The 27,392-nt window shown below is 42.2% G+C and overlaps 1 protein-coding gene across 2 annotated transcripts; it reads right to left on the reverse strand.

Annotated features, from left to right (window-relative positions):
• Positions 1 to 1,166: 1,166 nt before the first annotated feature.
• Positions 1,167 to 26,726, reverse strand: LOC148032374 (DNA repair metallo-beta-lactamase family protein). 2 transcript variants are annotated; one of them, XM_087683027.1, is made up of 4 exons: positions 26,314 to 26,726; positions 25,207 to 25,424; positions 2,258 to 2,365; positions 1,167 to 2,139 (listed from the first exon to the last, which is right to left on the reverse strand). In XM_087683027.1, the coding sequence occupies exons 1-4, from the start codon at positions 26,654 to 26,656 to the stop codon at positions 1,381 to 1,383; spliced, it is 1,428 nt and encodes a 475-aa protein (XP_087539153.1). In that variant the 5' UTR covers positions 26,657 to 26,726; the 3' UTR covers positions 1,167 to 1,380. The 2 variants fall into 2 exon arrangements, with proteins under 2 accessions (XP_087539153.1, XP_087539154.1); XM_087683028.1 differs by lacking the exon at positions 26,314 to 26,726 and adding an exon at positions 25,551 to 26,246.
• Positions 26,727 to 27,392: the final 666 nt, after the last annotated feature.

A 27,392-nucleotide genomic window follows, 5' to 3' on the forward strand; every position in this document is an offset into this window, starting at 1 on the left:
GTTAAATGAGACATCTAAAGATGAAACGTGATAATGTGTGAGATGACTTTACCATTACTCTAGAGTTGTGCTCATGTGGTACTAATTTTTTTTGAGATGCAGTCCCACAAGGTCGGCTTAAGGTTGCTATGGCTAATATGCGCGCAACCCCACCAAGAAGAGGTCGTTCCTCCAACAGGAGTGTTGTCTAAAATCACTACTAGTTTGGTGGCACATGCATCTCAGAGATAGGGCCAAATAGGCATAGTTTTTCCAAGCTCAATGGGCTGAATTAATACCATGACTCTTGAGATGGAAGGCCGTAAGGAGAGAACCCATGAATAGTCAACCGCACCAGCACCATGTCCAACTGAGAAAGCACATGTATCATGTGGATGATGGCCAAAGTGCCAATGCTATTAAAAATGGTAAGGTTGCACACTCATGTTGTGGGTCCAAGAGATGTCTCCAATACATTACTATTTGACATCCTGTCAGGTCGTAATAAGGCCCACCTCTTCTGTGCAACTCCTCCTATATGGTCTTTGATGTGTCAAACAGTGAAGCCTGTTGACTGGTTGTGCATAGATTGCACTGTTCTGAAAAAGGTTCATCTCCCATGCCCAGAAAACTTCATAAAGCATAGAGGAGAATGTATCACAACTTCTCTCCTATGGTAGCATATCTAGAGTAGGATGGGGCAAAGTAGAACACTGCACTGTGAATGTCCCTGGACTATGATCGATATATATGTAGCATCCTTGTCTGAGTGCATAGAGTCATCTGCTGGACTTACTATTTGTACACAATGGCTACTCCCCTTGACCCACGTCCCTCCTGACATTCATGTCTATAATCAGTATGTAGACTGTCATAATCTAAAAGACTGAAAGATTGCCTTCTTCACTCTGGTAAGTTGGCTATATATAATACAAGGTCCCAAGAAGTAAAGGTCTCTACAAAAATGCAAAAGGCTTCCAACTGTCCCATGGAACTATTGCAGTTTCCTAGTGCAATCACTAGAGTGGTCTAATAGGTCACACACCCTTTCTTTTACAGAGGGCTCTGTGTTTGTGCATGTGTTTTGTGTGTGTGGCAGGAGGGAAGGCAAGGCCCAATTATCACTCAAAACATAGGAATACAGACCAAACATGTGGTAACCTCACTTTTGCTCAAAAAGAACCTCTGTTCAGTATGAAAAATTATGGGGTGAAAACGTTTGATGTCATTGTAGGAGTCAGAATCAAAGAGAGATACCCATATGGATTTATGAGCTGACTGCAAATATATACGAAATGTGTCATCTTGAGCCACCAAACTTTCACACAATGTGAATAGGCAATCAAGCAAGACTGGTATGTTCAATGCAATATAGTACCCACCGTGTCACACATGGAGGGATCATACCAAAGATGCTCCACCACCCCTCCTCTTCCTTAAAGTGGACCAGGCCAGTTTCGAACGTATGCTTGCCAACTTTCTCAGACTGTTCTTGATTCCCTTTTTAAATATCTGAGATTGTGCTTCAGGCCTCAAACCTTCACTTGAAAGGTTAAAGTTGTGTCTACTATGTATGCTCCTCAATAGAGTACTAGTTTCTCCAATATCTGACATGCGGTTTGAACTCTCTTCCTTTGTATGGCCGAGACTTTGAAAATACTGACAAGGATTGATGTTGCAAAAAGAAGAGCTTGAATTGCCAACCACATGTACAGGCTTTATAAAATCGACAAAGGCTTTCAGCTCCAACAAACAACTATGGAGTGAGTAAGACACATAAAAAAGGTTCTTTTCTGCATTGCAAACAGATCCATCATTCGACTTTCCTGGACTCAAATGAGCATGCCCTGTAGGCTGTGATTGTGCAAAGTCTGAAAAGCCAAGCCCCAGTCCTGCTTTCTGTGATACATCTCGCTCTGTGGGACAGCAACTTCTTTGCTTACCTGAACAACAGCTCGATAGGCAAGCCTTACAAAGACACCATAGTCCAGTAGGAATTACTGCAACTGTTGGATATAACTCATTAAGCATTTGAAGTGTTTCAAGTGAGATACTGGGCCGTGGAACGGCTCGAATTCTGGTTGCAGTAGTGTCCGTAGTGAAGATATCTGGGAGCCCAAGAAGCTTTACTATTTGCAGACGTTCAGGCCAGATCCAGATCTGCCAAATAAGAATGTGAAAATTAATGTAATTAGCCAAGAACTTCGACCTGAACAAATTAACCCAATTGAAACAATTGCAGAGCTCAGACCTTGTGAGTAAAAAGCTAATAATGCACCTTTGTTTTCAAAGTTTCTGCAAGGAACACAAGAAGCTCCTCCTTGCCCAACATGTCAATACCTATGAGTATATCATGGTGGCTGTGACTGGTAATTATATCAACCACCTGCACCATTTTTCATGAAGTGGTTAATGCCACTCCTCAAAGACACCAATAAAAACTGAAACATTCATTGAGAAACTGATCTGATAAATTTCATACTTCCACTTTATCAAGTTAATTGATTTCACGATGCAACATAGGATGAATATTAACATATGGGCCTATGAAGGTACTCAAAATAGGAGATTCAGAGGACTGCAAACTGTAACCCTGACCACATGCTGCTAGCACACCCCCCACCCCCTTTCATCCTGACACACTGGCTACTCTGCTCCCCCCACCATCTGCTCTTGTGCTGTACCTGGCACCATTTCTTCCCTCTGCCCACTGCTCACACTAGTCCCGCCCCGCTCCTCAGCTGCCACCTGCTTCAAGCCTACCCCGCCTGCTCTCAGGAGTCAGGGTGCATGCAGATCTGTACCCAGCCGCCCTCCCTCTGCACCACCCCCGCCTGGGTCTCCTGCCATTGGCCTCACACTCCCCGGTATGGAGTGCCCCTCCCCCCTCGTTGCACCTGTTGGCTGCTGTCTCCTGCCTGTCCACAGGTGCTGTATCCAAATGTATCCCCCAGCCTGTCCCACCAGCCCCCTTCCTGCATCTCCATGCCACCTCCCCCACCATCTGCTGTCGCAGTCCCTGGCAACATTCCTCCCCTCCACCCACTGCTCACACTGGTCCCGCCCTGCTCCTCACCTGCCACCTGCTTCACACCTACCCCCGCCTGCTCTCAAGGTGCATGCAGGTCTGTACCCAGCCATCTTCCCTCTATGCCACCACGCCTACCTCTCCTATCATTGCTCTCACCCTCACCTGCAACAAGTGCCCCTCGCCCCTTGTTGCACCTGTTGGCTGCTGTCCCCTGCCTGTCCACATGCACTGTTTTCAAACACATCCCCCAGCCTGTCTCACCTGCCCCCTCCCAGCTTGTCCTTCCCATCACTCCAAGCCACCTCCTCCCAACCTCCCTGGCCTTCGGCTGTCCAAGGTTTATTGCAATGGAAATCTCTAGTTCGACGCCAGAGCACTCTATGGATGCCCCCCAATCGAACACCTTGAGTGTCACCGTCACCTAGGCACAGCTCCATTCCATTTGCACTACAACAAAGGAGCTAGAGCCTAGAGGAGACTAATATTTGGACAGGTCATAGGACACTCCATCTAGAGCTCAGCTTCACAATTGGCGGCCCAGTCAATACCTTTGCTACCATGGTTTTGGGCACTAGGCTTCCGAATACACACTTCGGGGCCAAGGCCATGCAAGCTTGCAGCCGGCAGCCACACAAGCAGAGGAAGATGGTTTCAAGAGGGTGGTCCAACACAAGGGCAAGAGGCAGTTGAGGCCTCAGCAAGCCACACAACCACAACACCCTCAACCAAGGGTAGGTGGTCATGCTAGTACCCCCCACCTGAGAGACCCCCCACACCCACCCCCTAACTCCACATCACTCTACTCCTCTCTCTACATCCGCACATCCACCCTCCCAAACCCCTATGACTTGTCCCCCACACCCTTAGCCTCCACCCATAGCGAGTGACAAGCCTCTCACACCCTCATCGCGACCCCCACCCCTGACTCCACATCACTCTGCTCCTCTCTTGACATCCGCACATGCACCCTCCCAAACCCCTACGACTTGTCCCCCACACCCATAGCCTCCATCCATAACGAGCATAAAGCCCCCAACAAGACATTGCGCTTTCCCTCGCCATGCCCAACTCCTCCCACAAGAGTTCTTCCACACCGACCCCTAGTCCTAATGAGAGCTGTGGGTCTAATGGAGTTCCTACTTCCTTTGAAGGGGGGATCTTCGTTATCCACAAATTACAGATAGAGTGAGAAACCTGCACAAAGGCATAAGATTGAATGGTGGGAAGCCCATCTATTTATAGGTATTGAGGTGTGCCCCAAAATTGGGGGACCATTGAAACTCTCTCGAATAGCACATCAAATTTATATTTTTCATTAATTAAGCATGTTTTGGGACTTTAAAAATACTAATCAGTTGTAAACCATATTTTAGCTCAACGCCCCCTCTCAAGCCCAAAACTAAGCCCAAAAGAAAAGGTTGACAATGTTTACCCCAAGGTGTCCCACCCCAAAGCAGCCAAGGCATCAAACAAACGGTACACATCACTTTCCCAACGGCCTACCAAGACTACAAAGGCGATCGTTATCTTACCAAGGGAGTCCAAGTAATCACCCCAGAGAGAAAAGGGCACCAGACAAAGGGTGCTCGTCGACTGCCCAATGGTCTACCAAGCCCTACAAAGATGGAGATGGATGGAATCACATTGAACCCTTTTTTTTTTCTTTTTTTTGGCTAGAAAGTTAATTTTAGAAGCAGTGGCCAACTAAGTAACAGTGACCCAAAAGACGAGAGTAGGAATGGTACCCCAAACACATCACAAACCAATACAAGTGTCACAACTCTATAGAAACAGAATTTGTATCCTTTTTCATTAATTTGTCTATATAATGATTTATTAAATTTATTTCCTTTGCACTAATTAGATATAAAGAAAAGTGCATTGGAGCTGGCCACTGATGAGTGGTCATAGGTTATGGTGGACCCACGCGGTGGGTTAGAGAAAAGATAGTTCACACTTCCACCTATATGACCCGATTGGGCGCCTGTGACTAGAACTCACGCATATCAGGGTTAGACTCGCACACAGAAAGGATTGATGCCTTGAAGTGTGGGCTAGATCCACCAGAACAAACAGTTACAATCAACAAGATGGCATGATCATGAAATGCTTGTATAATGTGCATGTGTGGACTGAAAGCTTGAAATGCACATTTCTTTGCATAGGAAAGTCACATGAAGATTCGGATACCATTTTTGCGATGTACACGGAAAAAGCTTTCATATGATACCCATATTGGGGGGGTCCCTAAATTCTAGGAGATCCCTAAATTTTAGGAGGTCCCTAAATTTTAGGAGCCTCGAATTAGCCTAAAAATGCTAGTCCTAAAAAATAGGGATGTCATTCTAAAAATAGTAAGTTCTGTACTCTGACTGTGCTTACTAAATTTGGTTGTTTCTATTCTTGACAGTATTCAACCCAAAAAGGAAGGCCATAGAGAAGAGACAAGTGTCAAGACACTTGTCACACAAGTTTCCAAGTGTCCCACCACTTGTCACATCTCATGACATGTGGCTGGACACTTGTCTTGTGCTACTCCACTTTCCCCTTTTGTACTAGCTCTCCCCTCTCCTATAAATAAGAGCTCGTTTTTCTTCATTCAACATCATTTTCTTTGCTGTAAACTCATGTACAGCACCCACAGATAGCCAGAAACTGGCCCCATCCATCCCCATCATCATCCCCCACTTCTCCATTATCAAATTCCTCCATATTCCCTCTTCTATCACTGTTGTTTTACAAGACAGCAAGCTTGTAAATTCATTACAGCACCTCCTTCTTGAGCTCTTTCTTCCATTTTAGCTACAAGAAGCAAGCTCTATCCATGTACTGCTGATCAACGATGGAGAAAGGCTGAATTCCCTTTTTTCTTCTCTCATACTGTAAAGAAATCAATTCTTATCATTGCATAATAGATAATGCATGTGTGTTTGTACATCTTTGCATGATCTTGTGAGAGTGAGAATTACTTCTTCTCACTCTCAGGTTGATTGTAACTGAGCTCTTCCCTAAGGGACTTGGGTTGAGCAGAAATACATTCCTTCGGGGGGGGTTGCCCATCTTCAACCCCCAATCTTGTCTCCATTACTTTTACATTTTCATGGCTGTAATTTTGTGAGTAATTTTCATTTTCAACTTTAAGTGTTCATTCTCTTTTATATTAAATCTCGAAAACAAGCAAATATCATAATTGTTAAGCATACTACGTTGTTCGGGGCGTTTACAACAAGCATACCCAACTACTCGAGAATATCGATGACGAGGGAAAGGCGACGAAGTACCATGTAAAGAAGGATGGCAGTGTAGTCCACCAGTGGAAACAACTTAGGATCCGTCAAGTGATACTCTGCACAATGGGATGCATAGTATGCTACACGCTGAAGAAGACTTATGTACCAAGTACTACTTGGATAGTATCCCTTGTGGAGAAATTGTTCACTTGCCCAAGCTATTGTGCTAAGAAATGCACTTAGCCACTTAAAGAGCCCCAAAACATGCTTATTTTAGGCTTATTTCAGTCAAAACCCTAAAATGGAGAGCGGATCGAGAGAGTTAAGTGGGTGAGGATCTAGAACCCTAATTTTCTATAAATAGGCAACCAGCCCTCCACTCTTGTCTAATCTCGTTTTTGCAGATTTCAAGTGTTTCAACTTGCTGCCCACACCCCGTTCGCAAAGGACATCTCAGCTGAAGCTCTCCATTGGTGTCTCCATCAGTTGGCGCCTGATTTCCAGCCCTCTTCACGTAGTTTGGAGCTGATTCCAGTCAGGCGACTGTTGTTCCTGTGCAAACCTGCTGCCGTACAGCCTACCACGTCATCACAGTCTTACTGCTGCGTTTTTAGTCTTTCTCTCTCTTGCACACTATCCTGCCTGCGTTTTTAGTCTTTCTCTAACCTGCTGACCGTTTTTAGTCTTTCTCTCTCCTGCAGGCTGTCCTGCCTACGATTTTAGTCTCTCTTTCCTGCAAGCTTTCATGCCTACGTTTTTAGTCTTTCTCTCTCCTCGCTGCTGTCTGCATCAGATCCAACTTCTCACTGCTGCGTTTGCTGGTGTTCGACATCCAGAGGCTGCCTTGCTGCGATTCAGGATCTGTTCGAAGTATGCACAGTCTCCAACTCATTACCATTGCCCTAATCCTTGAAATAGAAGAGTTCGAGGTACTATATTCATTCATTGCATAGTGTGTTTGTTGCATGAGCATCGTATATTCAATAGTCATATCACTTCATCCATTCACTGTGTTCATTGTCTCTGAGTTACCCTAACCCTAATTGTGTTATTTTATCAGTCTGTGCTTTGTCATACGGTTTCTGTTTATGTTTCTGTTTTAGAGAATATACGATGCTCATGCAGCAAACACACTGCAGTGAATGAATATTGTACCTCGAACTCCTGTATCTCAAGGATCAGGGCAGGGATAATGAGCTAGAGAGTGTGTCGTACTCTAAATGGATCCGAATCACAACAAAGCAGCCTTCGGACGTCGAACACCAGCAAATGCAGCAGTGAGAAGCTAGATTTTATACAGACAGCAGTGAAGAGAGAGAAAGACTAAAAACACAAGCATAACAGCTTGTAGGAGAGAGAAATACTAAAAACGTAGACAGGACAGTTTGTAGGAGAGAGACTAAAAACGCAGGCAAGACAACCTGCAAGTGAGAAAGACTAAAAACGTAGGCAACAGGTGAGAGAAATATTAAAAACGTAGGTAGGGCAACTTGCAGGAGAGAGAGAGACTAAAAACGCAGGCAGCAGGACTATAATGACGTGGCAGGCTGTACGGCAACAGGTCTACACAAGAACCACAGTCGCCTAGCTGGAATCAACTCCAAACTACGTGAAGAGAACTGGAAATCAAGCGCCAACTAATGGAGACAGCAATGGACAGCTTCGACTGAGATGTCCTCCACGAACGGGTGTGGGGAGCAAGCTGAAACACCTGAAATCTACAAAAGCGAGATTGAACAAGAGTGGAGGGCTGGCTGCTTATTTATAAAAAATTAGGGTTCTAGATCCTCTCCCACTTAACTCTCTCGAACCGCTCCCCATTTTAGGGTTTTGGCTAAATAAGCCTAAAATAAGCATGTTTTGGGGTTGTTTAAGTAACTAAGTGCATTTCTTAGCACAACACCCCCTCTTAGGCCCAAAATAGAGCTAGAGAAGTAGGCCATACAAAACTTTGATTTACCCTAAGACGTCCCACCCCAAAGCAACCAAGGTATCGGACAAAGGGTGCACATCGACTGCCCAATGGCCTACCAAGACTATAGAGGCGATGGTTATCTTACCAAGGGAGCCCAAGTGATCACCCCAGAGATGCCGTGGCATCGGACCAAGGGTGCTCGTCAGCTGCCTAAGGGCCTACCAAGTCCTACAAAGACAGATGGAGACAACAATGGACTTGTTTATTTGGGCCTGAGAGGGGGTATTGTCCTAAGAAATGCACTTAGCACTTAAAGAGCCCCAAAACATGCTTATTTTAGGCTTATTTTAGCCAAAACCCTAAAATGGGGAGCGGATCGAGAGAGTTAAGTGGAAGAGGATCTAGAACCCTAATTTTCTATAAATAGGCAGCCAGCCCTCCACTCTTTTTCAATCTCGTTTTTGCAAATTTCAGGTGTTTCAACTTACTGCCCACACCCCGTTCGTGGAGGACATCTCAGCGGAAGCTGTCCATTGCTGTCTCCATCAGTTGGCGCCTAATTTCCAACCCTCTTCACGCAATTTGAAGCTAATTCCAATCACGCGACTACTATTCCTGTGCAGACGTGTTGTCGTACAGCCTGCCACGTCATCACAATCCTGTTGCCTACGCTTTTAGTCTTTCTCTCTCCTGCAGGCTGTCTTGCCTGCGTTTTTAGTCTCTCACCTGTTGCCTACGTTTTTAGTATTTCTCTCTCCTGCAGGCTGTCCTACCTACGTTTGTAATCTTTCTCTCACCCGCTGCCTACGTTTTTAGTCTTTCTCTCTCCTGCAAGCTGTCTTGTCTACGTTTTTAGTCTTTCTCTCTCCTCACTGTTGTCTGCATCAGATCCAACTTCTCACTGCTGCATTTGCCGCCTTGCTGCGATTCGGGATCCGTTCAGAGTACAACACACTCTCCAGCTCATTACCCCTGCCTTGATCCTTGAGATACAAGAGCTCGAGATACAGATACAGTATTCATTCACTGCATAGTGTGTTTGATGCATGAACATCGTATATTCAATAGTCATATCACTTCATTCATTCACTGTGTTCATTGTCTCTGAGTTACCCTAACCCTAACTGTGTTTTTTTATCAGTCTGTGCTTTGTCATACGGTTTCTGTTTATGTTTCTGTGTTAGGGTATTTCTTTACACAAGCGCCCTAGTACAAAGATGATGAAATCACACAATGCATAGAGGAAGGTACAACAAGGGGAAAGGCTGATATCAAAGACGAGTACCGAAACCTATAGAATACCAAGAGTCCAACTTATTCGATGCAATTGAATTGGCTGAAAGATATGCAATGAAGTATCGTAAAAATAAGAATTTTCAGTAAGGTTTTGGACAACCCCACATCCCATTGAGATCAAGCCCCTACAGGGTGGTTTTTAGAGGCACCCCATGCCTAGTAGCAGCCCCAAAAAACCTACTAGCCCCCCTTTCATGCTGAAAGAAAACAAGGCACTTTTGAGATAGCACTTGGCTCTAATGGTGAGGGTAAATATATTGAAAATAGACTCCGTACTACATCAGCCATGAATGGTCCAAGTGGTCAAAAACTCATCTCCCTAGATGTTGTTGTGGAGTGGAAAGAAAAATGCCTATGTTTTAAATGCAGTGATAAATACACAACAAACCATGCCTCAAAATGCCTCTACAAGACAGCAAAGGTCAAAGTTCATAGCATGTATGTCATTGAAGATTGGAACAATGATGAGGAGGAATTACATGCTGAAAATGAGGAGTTTGCAAAGGACTTCAACCAAGAGCACTCCTATGATCAGGAGGATGGTTTTCCCTTTGACCCAAGTGGCTGTCCATCCCATGATCTTGGTTTGATTACCCCCATTACACCCCACCCGACTGCCACTTCCCTTTGCTCTATATCCACGGGCGCATGGACTTGCTCTAGAAGCCCCAACACTCTGTGCATTCAAGGAAGCATTAATGGAAAAGATGTATTTATCCTTGTGGATAGTGGTAGTACACACACTTTTGTCAATAAATCAACCATTGACAAGTTGAAATGCACCCCTATGGAATTACAATATTCCCTAAAAGTTGAAGTAGCAAATGGTGAAGAAAAAATCAACACACATGTATGCTCTAAGGTTCCTCTATACTTGGCTGAAAATTATCTGACATCAGTTGATTTCATTGCATTAGACATGGACCCCATTGATGTTGTCTTGAGTCGTGACTGGCTAAAACACTTGGGTAAAATTGCTATGGACTTCTATCAACTCTACATGGAGTTTATGATGATAGAGCTTGACGGACTGGAATAAGTGAGCTGAGAGTGAACGTGTCGGATAACACATACACAGAAGAGAGAACACTAGAGAGGAGTGAGCACGACACACTTGGTGTTTAGTACAAAGACGAGTATACCACTTTTTAGGTTTTAATAATATATATAAAGTACAAGAGTGTAAGGGTGAGTACGCACCCGAACATTGTAAAAGGCACAGTAAGCCTTTATTCCCAACAACCTCCCACCTAAAGGCAACGTGCTCAAAGATAAAGGAAAGAATCAACTAAGTCTATGTATGTACAAAGCTAAAAGACATATACTATCCAACCCCCATCATCTGGCGCGGCAATGAGCAAACCGCTCAGCCAGAAGACCCTTCGTGAGAAGATCTACAGGATTATCAACTGTATGTACCTTGATAAGCTCAATGCTTTTGCTGTCAAGTACATCTCTGATAAAGTGATACTTCACCTATATGTGCTTTTTCTTTGCGTGAAAGACAGGATTCCGTGCTAGCATGATAGCACTCTAACTATCACAATGGAGGATAGGAATCTCTGTAATACCAAGGTCTCTCACCAGACGTGAAAGCCATAAAGCCTTTTTGCATGCCTCAATAGCAGCCACATATTATGCCTCTATAGTAGACAATGCAACACTTTTGCAACCTAGATATCCAAGAGAGTGCTCCTCCTGTGAACGTGAACACATATCCTGAAGTAGACTTCCTACAATCAGGATGGCCAACATAGTCTACATCCGTGAACCCGACAACAGATGACTTTTGCTTACCAAAACAGATACACAAATCTCATGATACCCTTCACTACATCCCAATGCTTTTTGCCAGGATATACCATGCATCTGCTAACCACTCCCACCGAAAATGCGATGTCAAGACGTGTAGCAACCATAGCACACATCAAGCTACCAACAGCTGAGGCATAGGGTATCTTAGCCATTTCAACCTTTCCATCATCTGATGTAGGGTTCTCATCTGTACTAAGTTTCACATATGGAGGCAATGGTACACTAATGGCTTTCCCCCCTTCCATATTGAAATGTTGCACAACTTTCGTAACATACTCCTACTGTGACAAATAAAGAAGACCCTTTGATCTGTCTCTAAGTATACACATGCCAAGAATGTGATTGGCCTCACCAAGATCTTTCATATCAAAGCTATTGTGTAAACTCTGCTTCAAGGAGTCCAAGGCATGAACATTTTTGCCTGCAATCAGCATGTCATCCACATACAAAACCGAGAGAATAAGGTTGCCATCTGCTGTCTTCTTGATGCATAAGCAATGATCAACTTGAGAACGATGAAATCCCTCAGATTGCATGAATGTATCAAATTTGTGATACCATTCTCGTTGTGCTTGCTTCATCCCATACAAACTCTTGTGGAGTTTACATACCATGTGATCTTTTCCCTTTGCAACAAAACCTTCATGATGCTGCATATAGATCTCCTCGTGCAGATTACCATGTAAAAAGGCGGTTCTTGCATCCATCTGTATGAGTTTCATGTCTTCAGTTGCAACCAAGCCCAAGATGGTTCACAAAGTAGTCATTTTGACTACATGAGAAAAGATTTCATCAAAATCAATTCCATATTCTTGCTTGTACCCTTTCGCAACCATGCATGCTTTGTACTTTGGCAAAGAACCAGAAGTGACTTTCATTTTATAAACCCATTTGCAAGGTAGCACTTTTTGTCCTTTTGGCAAATGTACCAAATCCCAAGTGTCATTCTTCATGAGGGATTCCGTCTCTGATAGCATTGCTTTGTGTCATTTCTTACTATCTTGTCTGTCCATTGCTTCCTGGAAGCATGACGGTTCACCACAATCTGTTAACATAACATAATCAACCACATAGTTTACACCAGGAACAAATCTATCTGGTTGTTTTTGCACTCTGGTCGACCTACGGATCCAGTGGTCAAGATTTGCTGGTTGTTCAGCCTGCAAATCTGCATTAACAGCTTGCTATTCTGCAGGTTCAGCATGCTATACAGCTGGTTCAAGTTGTTTCAAAGGCACATGTTCTTGCTGAATTTGTGAAACATCATGGGCAAGATCCTACTGATCATTTTCAGCATCATTCCCTGCATTTTCAAGGACATTTACAGCAAGTATTTGCTGCTGTCTAACGGGCATTCTTTGTTGTCCTATTGGTACATCCTCCCAAAATACAACCCTTGAAACCTTCACTATACTTTCAGGCTGTTTGTGCATGAGATCTTCCCGAAAGATGACATCATTGCTACGTATTACTTTTCTTTTCTAAGGATCCCATAATCGATACCCCATCTCACCTTCATCACCATATCCTAGGAAAATACATTTACATGACTTTAGCTCAAGTTTGTTGCATTCTTCCTTGCAAATGTGCACAAATGTCTCGTAGCCAAACACTCTCAAGTGAGCATATGAAGGTGGCTTGCCCGACCACTCTTCTTGAGGGACTCCCCCGCCCAAAGACCTGTTTAGTGACCGATTAATCAAGTGTACAACTGTCATAACAGCCTCTGCCCAAAATCCATGGCGTAAAGCAGCATGTGACAACATTGTACGGACCTTGTCTTGAATGGTCCTGTTCATACCCTCTGCAACACCATTTTGGGGCGGATTATGAGGAGCAGTAAGCTCCCTTTTAATCCCTTTGCTATCACAAAAGTCTTGAAAGGCTTTGGACACATATTCCCCATCATTGTCAAAGCGAAGGCATTTTAATGTCTTGCTGGTCTGATTTTCAGCAAGTGCCAAGAATTTTTTAAATTTATCCAAGGCCTCGTCTTTGCAACAGATTGGATAAACCTACACTTTGCATGTGGCATCATTAACAAAGGTAATGAAATACTTCTTCCCTCCTAAAGATAATCCTGACATTTGACATACATCTGAATGTACCAACTCTGCGGGTGAAGACTTTAGAGAGAGATTTTTTTTATGACGTTTGAGTATGTTTACCATAAATACAATGATTGCACTGTTCAAAATAACCCAAACAAGAGAGCACTTTCATTCAAAATTGACTCATATGTCCCAACCGGCTATGCCGCAAAGAAACACTTCGCTGCTCAATTATGGCAACTACATGGTCACACACACTAGATACATGCAAAGGATACAAGGTATCACTTTTGGACCCCTTTGCAACCATATGAGAGCCCTTACAGATTTTCCATTTGCTATCTCCAAAGGTGGTATGATAGCCTTCATTATCTAGCTGCCTTACGCTTATCAAGCTCTTCTTGAGCTGAGATACATGTCTCACATTATGCAAAACACAAAGCCATGCTGAAATTCTAGTTTCACACTGCCAATGCCTACAATTTTACATGCATAGTTATCCCCTAAGTGAACAACAATACGTACACCACCATTGTAGTCATAGAACCACTCATGATGTGGTGTGACATGAAAGAACGCACCTAAATCAAGTATCCAAGTGTGCATATCATTCTCAAAATTTGCAATCAAAGCATGTGCACTCAAAGAAGAAGTACATCACCATCATTGTCAGTATGATGAGTAACTATATTAACCTCTTCTATTTTCACATTGCTCTTCTTTGCAAGCTGGTTGTCCTTGTTTTCAGCCTTGTTGGCTTCAGTGTTTTTGTTTTTGCCCTTCTCTTTCTTCAATTGAAAACAATCCCATTTATAGTGCCCTTTTATGCCACAATGATGGCACTCCACATTTTTTCCATGAGATTTGTTGTGTGCTCTATTTTCAAAACTGCCCTTGTGCTGAAAACTGCCTCTAGTGTGTAATGCATTAGAAGACTTGTTTGCTAAGTTATTCTGCCTATTGAGTTCTTCCATCCGCAAAGAACTCTCCACATCAAAGTATAACAGCTGAGCATTCGAATTACTCAAAGTTGTCTTGAAAGTATCCCAACTTTCAGGCAAAGTACATAGCAAGAAGATAGCCTTGAATTCTTCAACAATATGGAAATCCAAAGCAATCAGCTGACTGAAAATTGAGTTAAACTCATTCAAATGTACAAACACGGTTGTACCTTCTTTCATGCGAAAGTGCATTAATTTTTTCAGCCAATAAACCTTGCTAGCTGCACTTTTCTAAGCGTATAATTCTTCGAGCCTTTGCCACATTGCGTATGTTGAATTCAACTTCTCAATGGTAAAGAGTAGGTTTTCTGACACTAAGAGCTCAATGGTAGAGCAAGCAAGCTTGTTCAAGTCACCCCACTCGTCTTGTTCCAAGTCTACTGGTTTGATTCCCTTTGTTTTGATGGGCTTTACATGTTTCTTCTGCACCAAGACATTGTAGCATTGTTTTTGTCAAATTGCAAAATTACGTGCACCCTCAAGCTTCTTAATGTGCAAAAGATTATGCTACCCACTGTTTCCAGCCATAATTTGCAGTCCCAAATTGACTAACCAATCACCAAAGATAAGCCCAAATGTGACACAAGTAACTACAGTACATAAAGGTACCAACCTATAGTGAAAAAATCCCAAGACTGCAGAAATTTCAGATCTGCAAATAGATTTTCAGAGTTGAAAGGATGTCTTTTACTGCTCTCCTTGTTGAGAAATGACAAATGATGTATGCTCTAGAAAGAGATGTATTAAATCCCATATGCACAGTGAGGAGAGTGGAACAACCCAACTACTATAAAGCATTGTACTTGCAAGATGAGTAATGCAATATGATGGTACTTTTGTCCTTTCAGTTGAGAGTCTGAGTCATTGTCCAACTACACAAGACTGTGTTTATGAGTCCAAGTCTCAATCTTGGAGCCTAATTCACTTGTGTGACATTCTATCTTCATGATTTCACTCTATCTCTTCAAGCCACCATAACCATGCTCTAGATCCATTCTTCTGACATGGTATCAAAGCTCAGTTGAGCATGGCCCAACTCAATCTAGCTTTCCTCTCTACTCTCTCAAGCTATCTTAACTTCAATCCAGCTCAATGCTAGCTTGTGACTTCATTTTCACCTCTACCTTCATTCCACCTTTCATGGCTGCCATAGCCAAACTGCACCTGCCCTACTTTGAGCTCTTAAATCTCTTCAACCAGGCAAGAACTTGACAAGCTTCCTTCAAGAGACTTCTCTCCCTACACTTGGAGCTCCTGTTTGTCACCTCAAAGCTTGACATTGCTTACCACATAGCCCAGCATTACTCAAATTCAAAGTCATCATCCAAACTACGTCGAATTCTATTCGTATTGTCAATTCTCAATCTGCACAACGCGATGCTGCCCACGACCACAGGGCATTGAAAGCCCTATACCTAAGCTCTCTTCCACTAAAAGGGTTTCTCAAATGATCCACTGTACAAGTTGCCCCAACCAAAAAATCAGACCCCTGTTTTGAAACCCTAATCTACCATAGCCAAGTACTCTTCAAGTTCCTTTCCACTTCGTTTTTCCTACTGTTTTAGTCAACTAAAGCCTCATTCTCTCAGATCTAAAGTCTCCAGCAAGTATAAACCTTCAAGAATAAGATCTTGAGCAACCCACCTAAATTCAAGCAATCCACTTGAAGATCAAAAAGACCACCTGAAATCAAGCAACATCAAGGCTGAAATCAAGCTAGTATCTCTTGATATTAACCTAGTGCTTCTTGGCACCTATGTTTCTTGATATATCCAAGAACAATTCATTTATTGGTTTTACTTCAGTTCTTGCAATGACAAACATGAAGATTTTTAATGTGGAATGCCCAATTAATTAAATCTCTTGTAAGCTTCAATATCATTATAAAAGGATAGACACTTCCCGAGTACACTCGTGGTAAGACCTCCTTCAAAATGTCTGAACTTGAGCAAATAGCCAAGTTCAATGGAGAAGGCTTTCATGCCTAGAAGAAGAAGACCATGTACCACCTTATGCGAAAGGACTTCTGAGACCTGTTTGAGGATGATGCAAATAGCAAGAAGAAAGATGATGAAGACGCGCTTGTTGAAGAAGACCAGCTCAAGACAAAGGAGTGGAAAAAGATGAACAATAAGGCTCTAGGCATCATTGCTTGGGGACTAAGTAATGATGTGCTACATCATATATCTGGCATCAAAGATGCTAGAACTGCTTGGAAGGAACTTGACAGGATATTTGGTACCCAAGCAAAGAATTCAAAGATAAAATTGCTCGTGTAGTTTTATAAACTAGATATAAAAGACAATGCTTCCATGACCATACACATTAACAAGTTCAAGAGTCTAAAAACCCAGCTTGCAACTCTTAAGAAAAATATTGATGAAGATGAAGCAATAGTCGTACTGCTTGCAAGTGTAAATAAGGATCCATATGAGAATCTTGTGTCCACCCTAAGTAATGTTCCAAGTCTCTCACTTAAAGATATTGAGCACTCTCTTCTTGATGAAGAGAATAAATAGAAAAACAAGAATGCAAAAGATGGTGTCCCATCATCTACGGAAAATCTCTTATACACCAAAGGAGCTGCTAGACCCAAAGGAAGAGGTCCAAGATTCAACACCGACAACAAAGATCGGATAACAAGTCATTATTGTGGTAAGACTAACCATATCGCCAATAAATGTTTCCACCGTAAAAGAGCACAACAAATGCAAAATAATAACCACCAAAATCACTTCATGAATGAAAGAGAAGAAGAAGAAGAAGATCCTTCCGCCATCAATAACAACTCTTACAAATTGTTTTGAAGAAATTATCTTTCCCATAGTGGATCTTACGTTTTTCCATAGTTGATTTTGTTTTCCTTAGTGAATTTGCTTTGTGAAACAAAACCCTTACCAAAGATGTAAAGTTTCAAGCTTTAACTTGACTAGGCTTTCTATGAGCTAGTCTCCCGGGCCATGTTATCATGTAGGGGGGGGGGGGGGGGGGGGGGGGGGGGGCGCAAAAGCCAACAAGTGTAGGATCTCATCATTTGAGAGGGGGTATTAAGAAGTAACAAATGATGTATGCTCTAGAAAGAGATGTATTGAATCCCATATGCACAATGTGGAGAGTGAAACAACCCAACTACTATAAAGCATTGTACTTGAAAGATGAGTAATGCAATATAATGGTACTTTTGTCCTTTCAATTGGGAGTCTAAGTCACACAAGACTGTGTTTATTATGAGTCCAAGTCTCAATCTTGGAACCTAATTCATTTGTGTAACATTCTATCTTCAACTCTGTCTTCATGAGTTCACTCCATCACTTCAAGCCACCATAGCCATGCTCTAGATCCGTTCTTCTGACACTCCTTAAGTAATTACTGACACGTTGAGAAACCAAGTCACCAGTTACATGTGAAATCCCCAAAATTTCACCGCAATTTCTACTCTGAAGGCATTCTCGGGCACAACTTTGACAACTTTGATCAAAAGCCCCAAATTTTAAGAGGAAATCCATCCAGATTGCATCAATACATGTACCCAAGTACATATACTAGGCAATTCTTACACAAATTGATGAAATTCTGCAGAATCCCCAATTTTCTCGGATCCGATGTACACAAATTTTAGTGAAATTGAAAAAATTTCACTAAAATTTGAAAAGCCCCAAATTTTCCCGGACAAATGTGCACCGATTTTGCAATTTCTAAGTCAAATTATCCAATTCTGCATCAAAGTCCCCAAATCTAGGAAAAGCCCCAATTTTTCAGGTCAAGCTTCACACTGTGCATGTGTACGTGAACACCCAGTTGTGGGAGGGGAACAAATTTGAAATATTAAAATAAATTATAGAGATTTGATCGCCGATTCGTGACCCATGGCTAGTCTGGTCACGAGTGACCTGTCGCTTCAGTTTCAACACGTCGCAACCTGTCCCATCGAGACGCCCGTCGCAGCCCGTCCCATCAGAGCTTTCCACAACCCCCGTCGCCTACGCTGACCTGTCGCACATCGCACGTCGCCTGCTCGTCACGTGCCGCATGGTTACTTGCTTGCTACGCCTCTCAACTGCCGAAGCCGTACCCGCCGGTTCGACTACCTCCATAAGGTAGTTGACTATTGACTTTGACCTCCACCTGCTGAACACTGACTACAGATGCTAACACCTCTCACTTGAGGTCGCCTGACTAGCCTATGCTTGTCCAACTTCGAGAAGTGTGCACTCCTTGTGCTCTGATACTAGTTTAATGGAGCCTAACGGAGTTGGAATAAGTGAGCTGACAATGAACGTGTCAAATAACACACACAAAGAGAGGAGAGAGCAATAGAGAGGAGAGTGAGCACAACATAGTTGGTGTTCAGTACAAAGACGAGTGTACCACTTTTTAGGTTTTGATAATATATATAAAGTACAAGAGTGTAAAGGGGAGTTCACACCTGAACACTATAAAAGGCACAGTGAGCCTTTATTCCCAACATATGATGCATGGACAGCCCATCCGCTTAGAGGGAGTTAGTGATAATGCTGATTTTCAGCTAATTATAGCAAAGCAACTCAAAGAGAGTTTAAGAAATGCTCACAGACCTTTATCTTGCACTTGAATACGAAAAATTCAGCTCAGCCCTCTAAGTATCTAATGATGATTTAATCCAAATGCCTACAACCCTTCCCCCTAAGAGACTAGTGGACCACCCACTCAAACTAAAGCCCCATTCTAAGCCAGTGAACAAGCCACCTTACAGACTCTCCAAGTGTAAACATGAAGAAGTTGCAAAGTAAGTCAGAGAATTACTTGAGATGGGGTTTATTAAATCGAGTTCCTCTCCTTATGCATCTCCAATCCTGCTAGTCAAGAAGAAAGATAGCTCTTTTCACATATGCATTGACTACAGGGATTTAAATAAGATTATAGTCAAGAACCAGTATCCTATCCCTCAGATTGATGACTTGTTGGATGGATTAAAAGGGACATGGTATTTCACTAAGATTGATCTATGTTGTCACTACTGTCAGATACGCATGCGAAAGGGTGATGAGATCAAAATGGCTTTCAAGACTAATCGTGGGCTTTATCATTTTCTAGCAATGCCTTTTGGATTGGCTAATGCCCCTGCCACATTTCATACCCTCATGAATAAAATCTTACATCCCTTCTTGTTCAATTTTGTGCTCATTCTTCGATAACATTCTCATTTACAACAAATTACAAGAGGAGCACTTGGCACATGTTAGAAGAGTGTTTGATATCTTGAGAGAGCATAGGCTATTTGCCAAGGAAAGTAAGTGCATCTTCATGCAAACATTAGTGTAGTACTTAGGGCACATTATTAGTGCAAATGGCATACAGACTGATCCTAAAAAGACGCATTGTGTTAAGGACTAGCCCACACCATCTAGCACTACCTCATTACATGGTTTCCTTGGTCTCTCCTCATTTTATAGACGCTTCATCAAGCATTATGCCACCATTGTAGCCCCTTTGATTGATCGGTTAAAGAAGGTCTTATTCTTTTGGGATGCTATTGCTGATCGCAGCTTTAACCAATTGTAGGAAATTCTTACTTTAATCCCCATCCTCATATGCCCTAACTTCTCAAAAGAGTTTACTATTCAGTGTAATGTTAGTGGCCAAGGTATTGGTGCTATCTTGCTACAAGAGCATGGTGTGATTGCTTTTGAGAGCCGTAAGCTTGATGAAAAGAAGATGCAAATGAATAATTATGACCAAGAGATGTTGGCCATCCTTCATGCTATTAAAAAATGGCAGCATTACCTGTGTGGCAACCGGTTTCAAGTGAAGGGCAACCATTGAGTCCTCCAATACTTCCTGACTTAGTCTACCTTAACTCCTAAGCAAAGGCGATAGGTGACAACCTTACAAAACTATGATTTTGACATCTCCCACACAAGGAGCAAAGATAACTTAGTGGATGATTCACTATCACAAGTGTGGGTATGCAAAGTGTCTTCTATTTCAGAGTTACATAGTGACTAGATTGAGGAGCTTCAAAAGGCCTATTTGCTGAATGAGGACTTCAGCCACATATTTCAGAAATTACAACATGGAATTATGGATGAAAACTCCCAATATCAACTCTAAAATAGCCTTATTTGGTCCCATGGCAAGATTTTCATCTCCCACACTACTCCCTTCACATGGAAGATCATAGAAGAGATGCATTCTTGCCCCAGTGCTGGTCATTTGGGTGTTTTCAAGATATATGATCAGATTGCCAAGAGCTTTCACTGGAAGGACCTATGGAGGCATTGTCAAGGATTTTGTGGCCAATTGTGTTCCATGTCAACAAAATAAGGACAGCACACTTAGACCCATTGGTCTCTTAAAGCCCTTGCTTATTCCTGAAGGGAAATGGACACATCTCACTATGGATTTCATTACGGGCCTCCCCGTCACCAAGGATAGAACAGTATATATGTGATAGTTGACTACCTCACTAAGACTATCCACTTATGAAGCATATATTTAAGTTACATGGATTACCACAAGTCACAGTGCATGATCGGGATGCCAAGTTTATGAGCAACTTTTGACAAGCAATTTTCACATCTATGGGCACCAAGCTTGCTCCATCCACCACATACCACCAACACACTAATCGTTAGACCAGAAGGGAAAATAAATGGCTTGAGATCTACCTACGACACTTTTGCCATGATATACAACACAATTGAGATACATGGCTCCACTTGGCTAAATCTACATATAACAACTCCGCCCCCTCTAGCATTGGGGTTTCTCCTTTTAAGGCACTATACGAGTATAAGGTTCCCCTCCCTATAGTCCTCTTTGACAGAAGTGGTGCAACAATGAAAGCATAGACAAGTGCTGAAATAAACTACTCAAAACAAGACAAAAGAGAGAAAGCAAAAAAACATTACAAAGAAAGAGAATTCAGAGATATGCTCGGGAAATAAAATCCATATACCAACATGAGAATGACACATACAACAATGAGTCTCTAGCTCCAAGGCACTGGCACCGGCTCCCTCTCTCCACGGAACCTATAGGTGATGACATAACTGAATGAGGAGGGGGTTGGGTTATATAAAGAAAAGAATAATACCAAAATAGGGATAGGTTGGTCAACATTTAATGTTGGTCGGCCAACGTAAAATGCCCCAAATAAGCATCATATAATAACCATTAAAAAATACCTAAATACCCTAGCCATGAGACTCACACATGAGCTATCCAGACTACTGACACCCCCTCTCAAATCATGGGTGATCTAATACAATGATACGATAATAAAGGCTAATCATAGGCCATACAACAAAGAACCACCAAAGTAGAACCATGGATACCCACGCAATGGGTAATCAAGCCACCACCAAGGCATCTCAAAGAGAACCTGATGTCGATGTCGATCGTACCAGCTCCTAAAAATAGAGAAGAGTCATAACAGATCTATGTGTCAATCAATAATGTCTTGCAATAGCACACAAGACCATCCTGTCAAAAATGCCTCTAAACATATATGACCAAGGATTCCCCGCCTTTAGCCAAGACCACCAAAATGTCCCCCTCATGTGAGCTCAAACTAGGAGCCAATCCCGCTTTGTCAAAGAAATAGCCCATCGTCAACTTGAAAGTCAATCCCAGCTCCAAGATTTGAATCTACCAAACTTCAATCGATGAGTCAAGAACATCCCACTTTGGAACCTATGCACTTGTATACCTGTATAGATGTACCTGTATAGATAAGGCTTGGTTGCCCCATCTTACTGCCCTTTCATACTTCCTCTGGCACTAGAGAGTTGTGAGGGATAACCACATTACCTAGACTAGAAAGCGACAGAGGAAGGGGCAATCAAGCCCTTCCCTCGGCCCGAATAAGTAAATCCTAGCTACACCTTGGACTTCCCTTTGGCCGAAGGATCAGAGTCGAAGTATGAGGGAGAGGATGACTCGTCGGAAGAGTCCACGTCCCGCTTCTTCTTCTTCACCTTCTCCTTCTGTGAGGCTACTAACTCCTTGCAATCCTTCCTTGAGTGGCCCTTTTTACCATAGTGATAACAATGGGCCTTGGACTTTTTCTTCCTATCACCCCTCTCTGAAGCTATAAAGATCTCACTCGAACCTCCATAATGAAATGAGAGCCTCCCTTGTAAACACAAAAATGTCTCGTGCTCAAGCAACATCAAGGACATTTGTATTAAGCTCACAAGTGTAGATGAGGTCTACGCCCACAAGGCATTGGCAACTCCATTAAACTTTGGGGAAAGCTTGTAGAGTATCGTTCCCACTAGATGTCCCTTTGGAAGGGTAGATCATATGTATCAAAGCCAGTCATATAATCAAAGCTAATCCTGTACCTATGTAACATGGATCAGAAATGACTAAATGATGTCCTTCGGCTGAAAATTCATCTGCTCAAGCTATCCATAAAGGATCACAGCACTAATGGGAAAAGATGCCTTATATAACATTTGAAGCTTCAATCATACTTCTAGTGATGTTTGATAGGAGGTAACCACCAATAGAACTTCTTTAGAAATACAACGAAGTAGTGTAGAATATACACGTACATCGTCTGAATCCCCATGTAAGCACAGGTTTCTCATGGTTGTCCTCATCAAAATCTTCAGGAAGAGAAAAATGACACTAAGGCCAAGGAATAGCTCCACATACAATGTACCAAATCCACTTCAGTACAAACCAAGCTTTCATCACAACACTTCCAACAAGATAGTCAAGCCCATGCAAGTTATCATTTATAGAAATGCACAGAGGAGCCATCTAGAGAAGAGAATAAGAGAAGATAGAGAAAAGAGAGAATACAAGAGGGAACACAGCCAAACCGACAACAAAGACTTCACAAAATGAGAATCCACATACAATGAAACCAAAAACCTAATCAGAAACGAAGGCCAACTACTACAAAATGAAGAAAAACCAATCAAAAACTGCTAGAAACAGCAAAAACGGCCTATACAACCGCTCAACCACAGTTAGGGGTAGAAAAGGAAAATTTCATAGGGCTGATAGAGCATTTAATGCAGAAAACTGACGATACAAGCTGAAATCTAGGTGCAAGTTGAAAATGCAAGTTGTTGGTCTAAAAAATGCAAGTATGACTGACAAGGGAAAGAAAGACATGTAATTAGCAAAAAAATCGCAACAAAAACTTGGATCCTACAATCTGATACCATGTCAGAAGTGATGTAGCAATGGAAGCATAGACAAGTACTAAAATAAACTAATGAACACAAGACATACGAGAAAGAAAACAAAAAAATGCTGCAAAGGAAGAGACCTCAAAGATGTGCTCGAAAAATGGAATCCATATACCAAACATGAGAATGATGCATACAACAATGAATCTATGGCTCCAAAGCACTGGCACCAACTCCCTCTCTCCATAGAACCTATAGGTGATGATATAAGTGAATGAGGAGGAAGCCGAGTATATAAAGAAGAAAATAATGTCAAAATAGGGACTAGTCAACCAACATTTAATGCTAGTCGACCAGCATAAAATGCCCCAAATAAGCATCATAATAACCATAGTAAAATGTCTAAATAACCTAGCCATGCCCACACACACAAGCTGTTTGGATTGCTAACACTATTCAATGACAAGATCGACTCCAAGAGTAAAGAGAAGCTCGAGCACATGCAAGGCCTACTTCAACAAAGCAAAGTGAATCTTTCAAAGGCACAAGATCATATGAAGCTTTATTCTAAGGATAAAATAAAACATTTGAAATTCCAAAAGGAAGAGATAATTCTCTTAAAAGTGCCTAAGTCTCATTACTCCACTCTCAAGGAGAGCTCCAGTAACAAGCTCGCCCATCATTTATATAGCCCCTACTGGATCCTCAAGAGTTGGTGACTTGGCTTACCAATTAGAGCTTCCCTCCACTACCAAGATTCACAATGTGTTTTATGTTAACCAACTGAAGCTCTTCATTGGCTCCTCAATGGACTATGTGGAAGAGCTATCTCCCATAGATGAAAAAAACGTCATCTAGTATATCTCTGAGGCAATCATTAGGCAGCGATATACACACTTGAGATCTCAATCCATCAAGGAATACCTCATCAAATGGCAAGGCCTATCCTTGGAAAAAGCCTCTTGGCGTCCAACCACTATCGTTGAAGAGTTTCCTCACCTTCAAGAGGCCCAACAGGCTGAGAACTAGATGGATATGCCTCCTTTTGACCCCAAACTGTTTACAAACTGCACAGTGTTTTAGAACAGTTTTATACCTACATTTATTACAGCCATGCACTTCCTACATGAGCTGAAAGTGCTCATCATAAGCTACATTTTACATGCAGCACGTCCCATTTGGAGTAGCTCATTAAAAGTTATGACAGATTTACCTCAACAAGCCTATGGTAAACAGCATGTTGTCCATAGTCTTTACTCAATCTTCTCATTGTAATGTGGATCACAGTAGTACTTTGCATCCCACTCCCTAGCCACTCTGACAAGTTTCTCTAGCGGTCTTCTATTTTTTAGGGAAAAAACTTTCAGGGTCACGAATGGAATGTAATGAGTGGGATATATGAGAACTAGGGGTTAGATACCCAATCACGTTGGCCAAGGTACAAAAGGTGTAATAGACCCAATTTAGCGCATCCCACATATAATCAAGAACTGACTCTTCACATTCTTCTTCAGCTTCATGGCTTCCTTCCTCTTTCTTCCCTCTTTCCTGTCTTTCTCTCTCCTCTTCTAGTCTTTCTATCTCTTCTTCTTCCTCTCTTTCTCTCTCCTCTGCTCATTCTCCTCTCCCTCTCAACCTCATTCATGCATTAACTTGCATCCTTGCATGCATGTGCATGTATGCACACGTGTGTGTGTGTGTGTGTGTGTGTGTGTGTTAACTTTATATAGAGGTATCTTTCATGAACTGAAACACCAAACCTGCTGTGCCGCAACATGTCGAGGAGGAAAAGAGAAACGGCTGTTGCAAAATGTATTGTCCAAGAAAAGCCTGTTCACACGAGACCCACCAATACACACAGCTAACTGTTGCTTCCTGTTTTCCAAATTGCTGCTGCAGACTCCTCCAATTTCCCATCGAAAATCACCCGTGTGAACAATACAACCAAATTCTCCACGAAAGACAAACATTATGGAACCTGTAACCCCACCAGTTAGTAAACAATCAGACCATTGGCTAGTATTGTAGTATGTGTACTCTTATCCAAACAAACAGATGTTGTAGCTACCAATATAGCAAAGCACTGGAGCATGTGCATTTTTACCTATATCTCACTTCATGCATTCCTGAATGTGTATCTGTCTGACTTCTGTGTTCATGCATAAAACAAACTCCTGCAACCACGGCATTGTGCCAGACATATGTAGTATGATCACCATGGATAACCATGAACATGAAATACACCAAAGCATAGGGTGTACAGTTTGTATGCCGATTGGGCAGGAAAATCATTTTACTAATTCCAATGAGCTTAATTAAGAAAATACACAGCAATAGAAGCATATGCTTGGGTCCTTGGATGCCATCCACTTATGTAAAATACTGATGCATGCCAAATGTGTTGGACTTTACTTGTCCATTCTGCATATATGTTCCATTCTTCTGAATTGTGACATCTATAAGGCCGAAATTTTACAGCATCCTATCAGACTCAATACATTCATTTATCACTGAAATTTTATATATCCCATTAGCTCCAATGCATTCATCTATTACCTCATTACTACTATTCTAAAAGCCTTGTTATTCCCTGATAAGGATGAACTCTGTAGCAGATAGCATCCCATTAGCTCCAATAGATTCATCTGTTACCTCATTAATAATATCCTAAACTGACAGTGTTTTGAATCCCTGATAAGAAGGAACTCTTGGTAAGGGGACGTTCCCATTCTTTACAGTTTTCTCTTTGTAAAAGCTTCAATACATTGATCTATTACTGAAATTTTGTATTATCCCATTAGCTCCGATACATTCATGTATTACCTCATAAGCATTATCCCTACTCTGCAACAAATAGAGACTCTCACCAGGGCAATGATCGGCATCAATGGCGGTGACCTCGAGAACCTGTGAGGCGGAGAGGGGCAGCAGAGAGGGAGCTCCAATGGGGAGGACGTGAATGAGGGACCGATCCAATGCAGGAAATTTGGCGAGCAGGAGAGAGGCCGTGACAGAGGAGCAGAAGAGGGGCCCGCGGCACCATTGATTGGACAGGCCCTTGGTGTGATCGGAGTGCATGTGAGACAAGAAGTAGGCCTTGCTTGTGCAGTTCCATTTGTCCACCGATATCAAACCCCCTGCTATGATGGAGCGGGAGCACGGTTCTGATATTGATACTCTTCTGTGTTTTCCCTCTTTCGCGTACTTCATGGAGCCCAGGCACGAGTCTCACGTCTGTGTCTTCCCTAACTCTAGCATGGGTATTAGGCTGAGTTTGGACGGGAACTAAAGTTTTTAGAATATAAAGAAGTTTGATTGGGTTCCGTGCTAGAGTCTAGACCCCACCTAAGGTTAGCTCAATTGTATGAGCAAGAGAAAGAGAGAGAGAGAGAGAAAAGACTTGAGGAGAGAGACAACTCAATACGTACCAATAGATGAGTGCCATGTCTTTTGAACTCAATCTAGTTCATAAACTACCACCATCTAGTTGCGAACTCCCAAAACTTCTCAGTCACACATAAGTTAAGAGTGGTTGAGTAAACCATCCACATGTTATAAGACTTCACTACATCAACTTGTGGAAGCAAAAATTTACCTTGGCATGTCTTGGCCCTAAGATTCAAAGAACAATTGTCCCCATGGAACTATTGTAGATTCCTTGCATATAGGCATGTTCTTTCATAGTATGAACACATTTTTAGATGTATAAATAAACATGTCCAATAGCTGTATAAAATTGTGAAGCAATTCGTGTAAGTCTTTTGAGTCTGGTGGTGTAATCGAGTTCGATTCCGGATTATGGTCACTAGGTGTGATCATACCACACCCTCTCTATGGGACTATAGTCTTAACATACTTAGACTTAACATAGAGATATGCTACCATTGTAGATGCATCACTTAGCATATCAAATAGAACATGTCAAAATAGACAATTAGAGAAAATG

This window comes from Lygodium microphyllum, chromosome 8 (genome assembly GCF_053477565.2).
Source record: "Lygodium microphyllum isolate KBCC chromosome 8, Lygodium_microphyllum_v1.1.10, whole genome shotgun sequence".
NCBI lineage: Eukaryota > Viridiplantae > Streptophyta > Polypodiopsida > Schizaeales > Lygodiaceae > Lygodium > Lygodium microphyllum.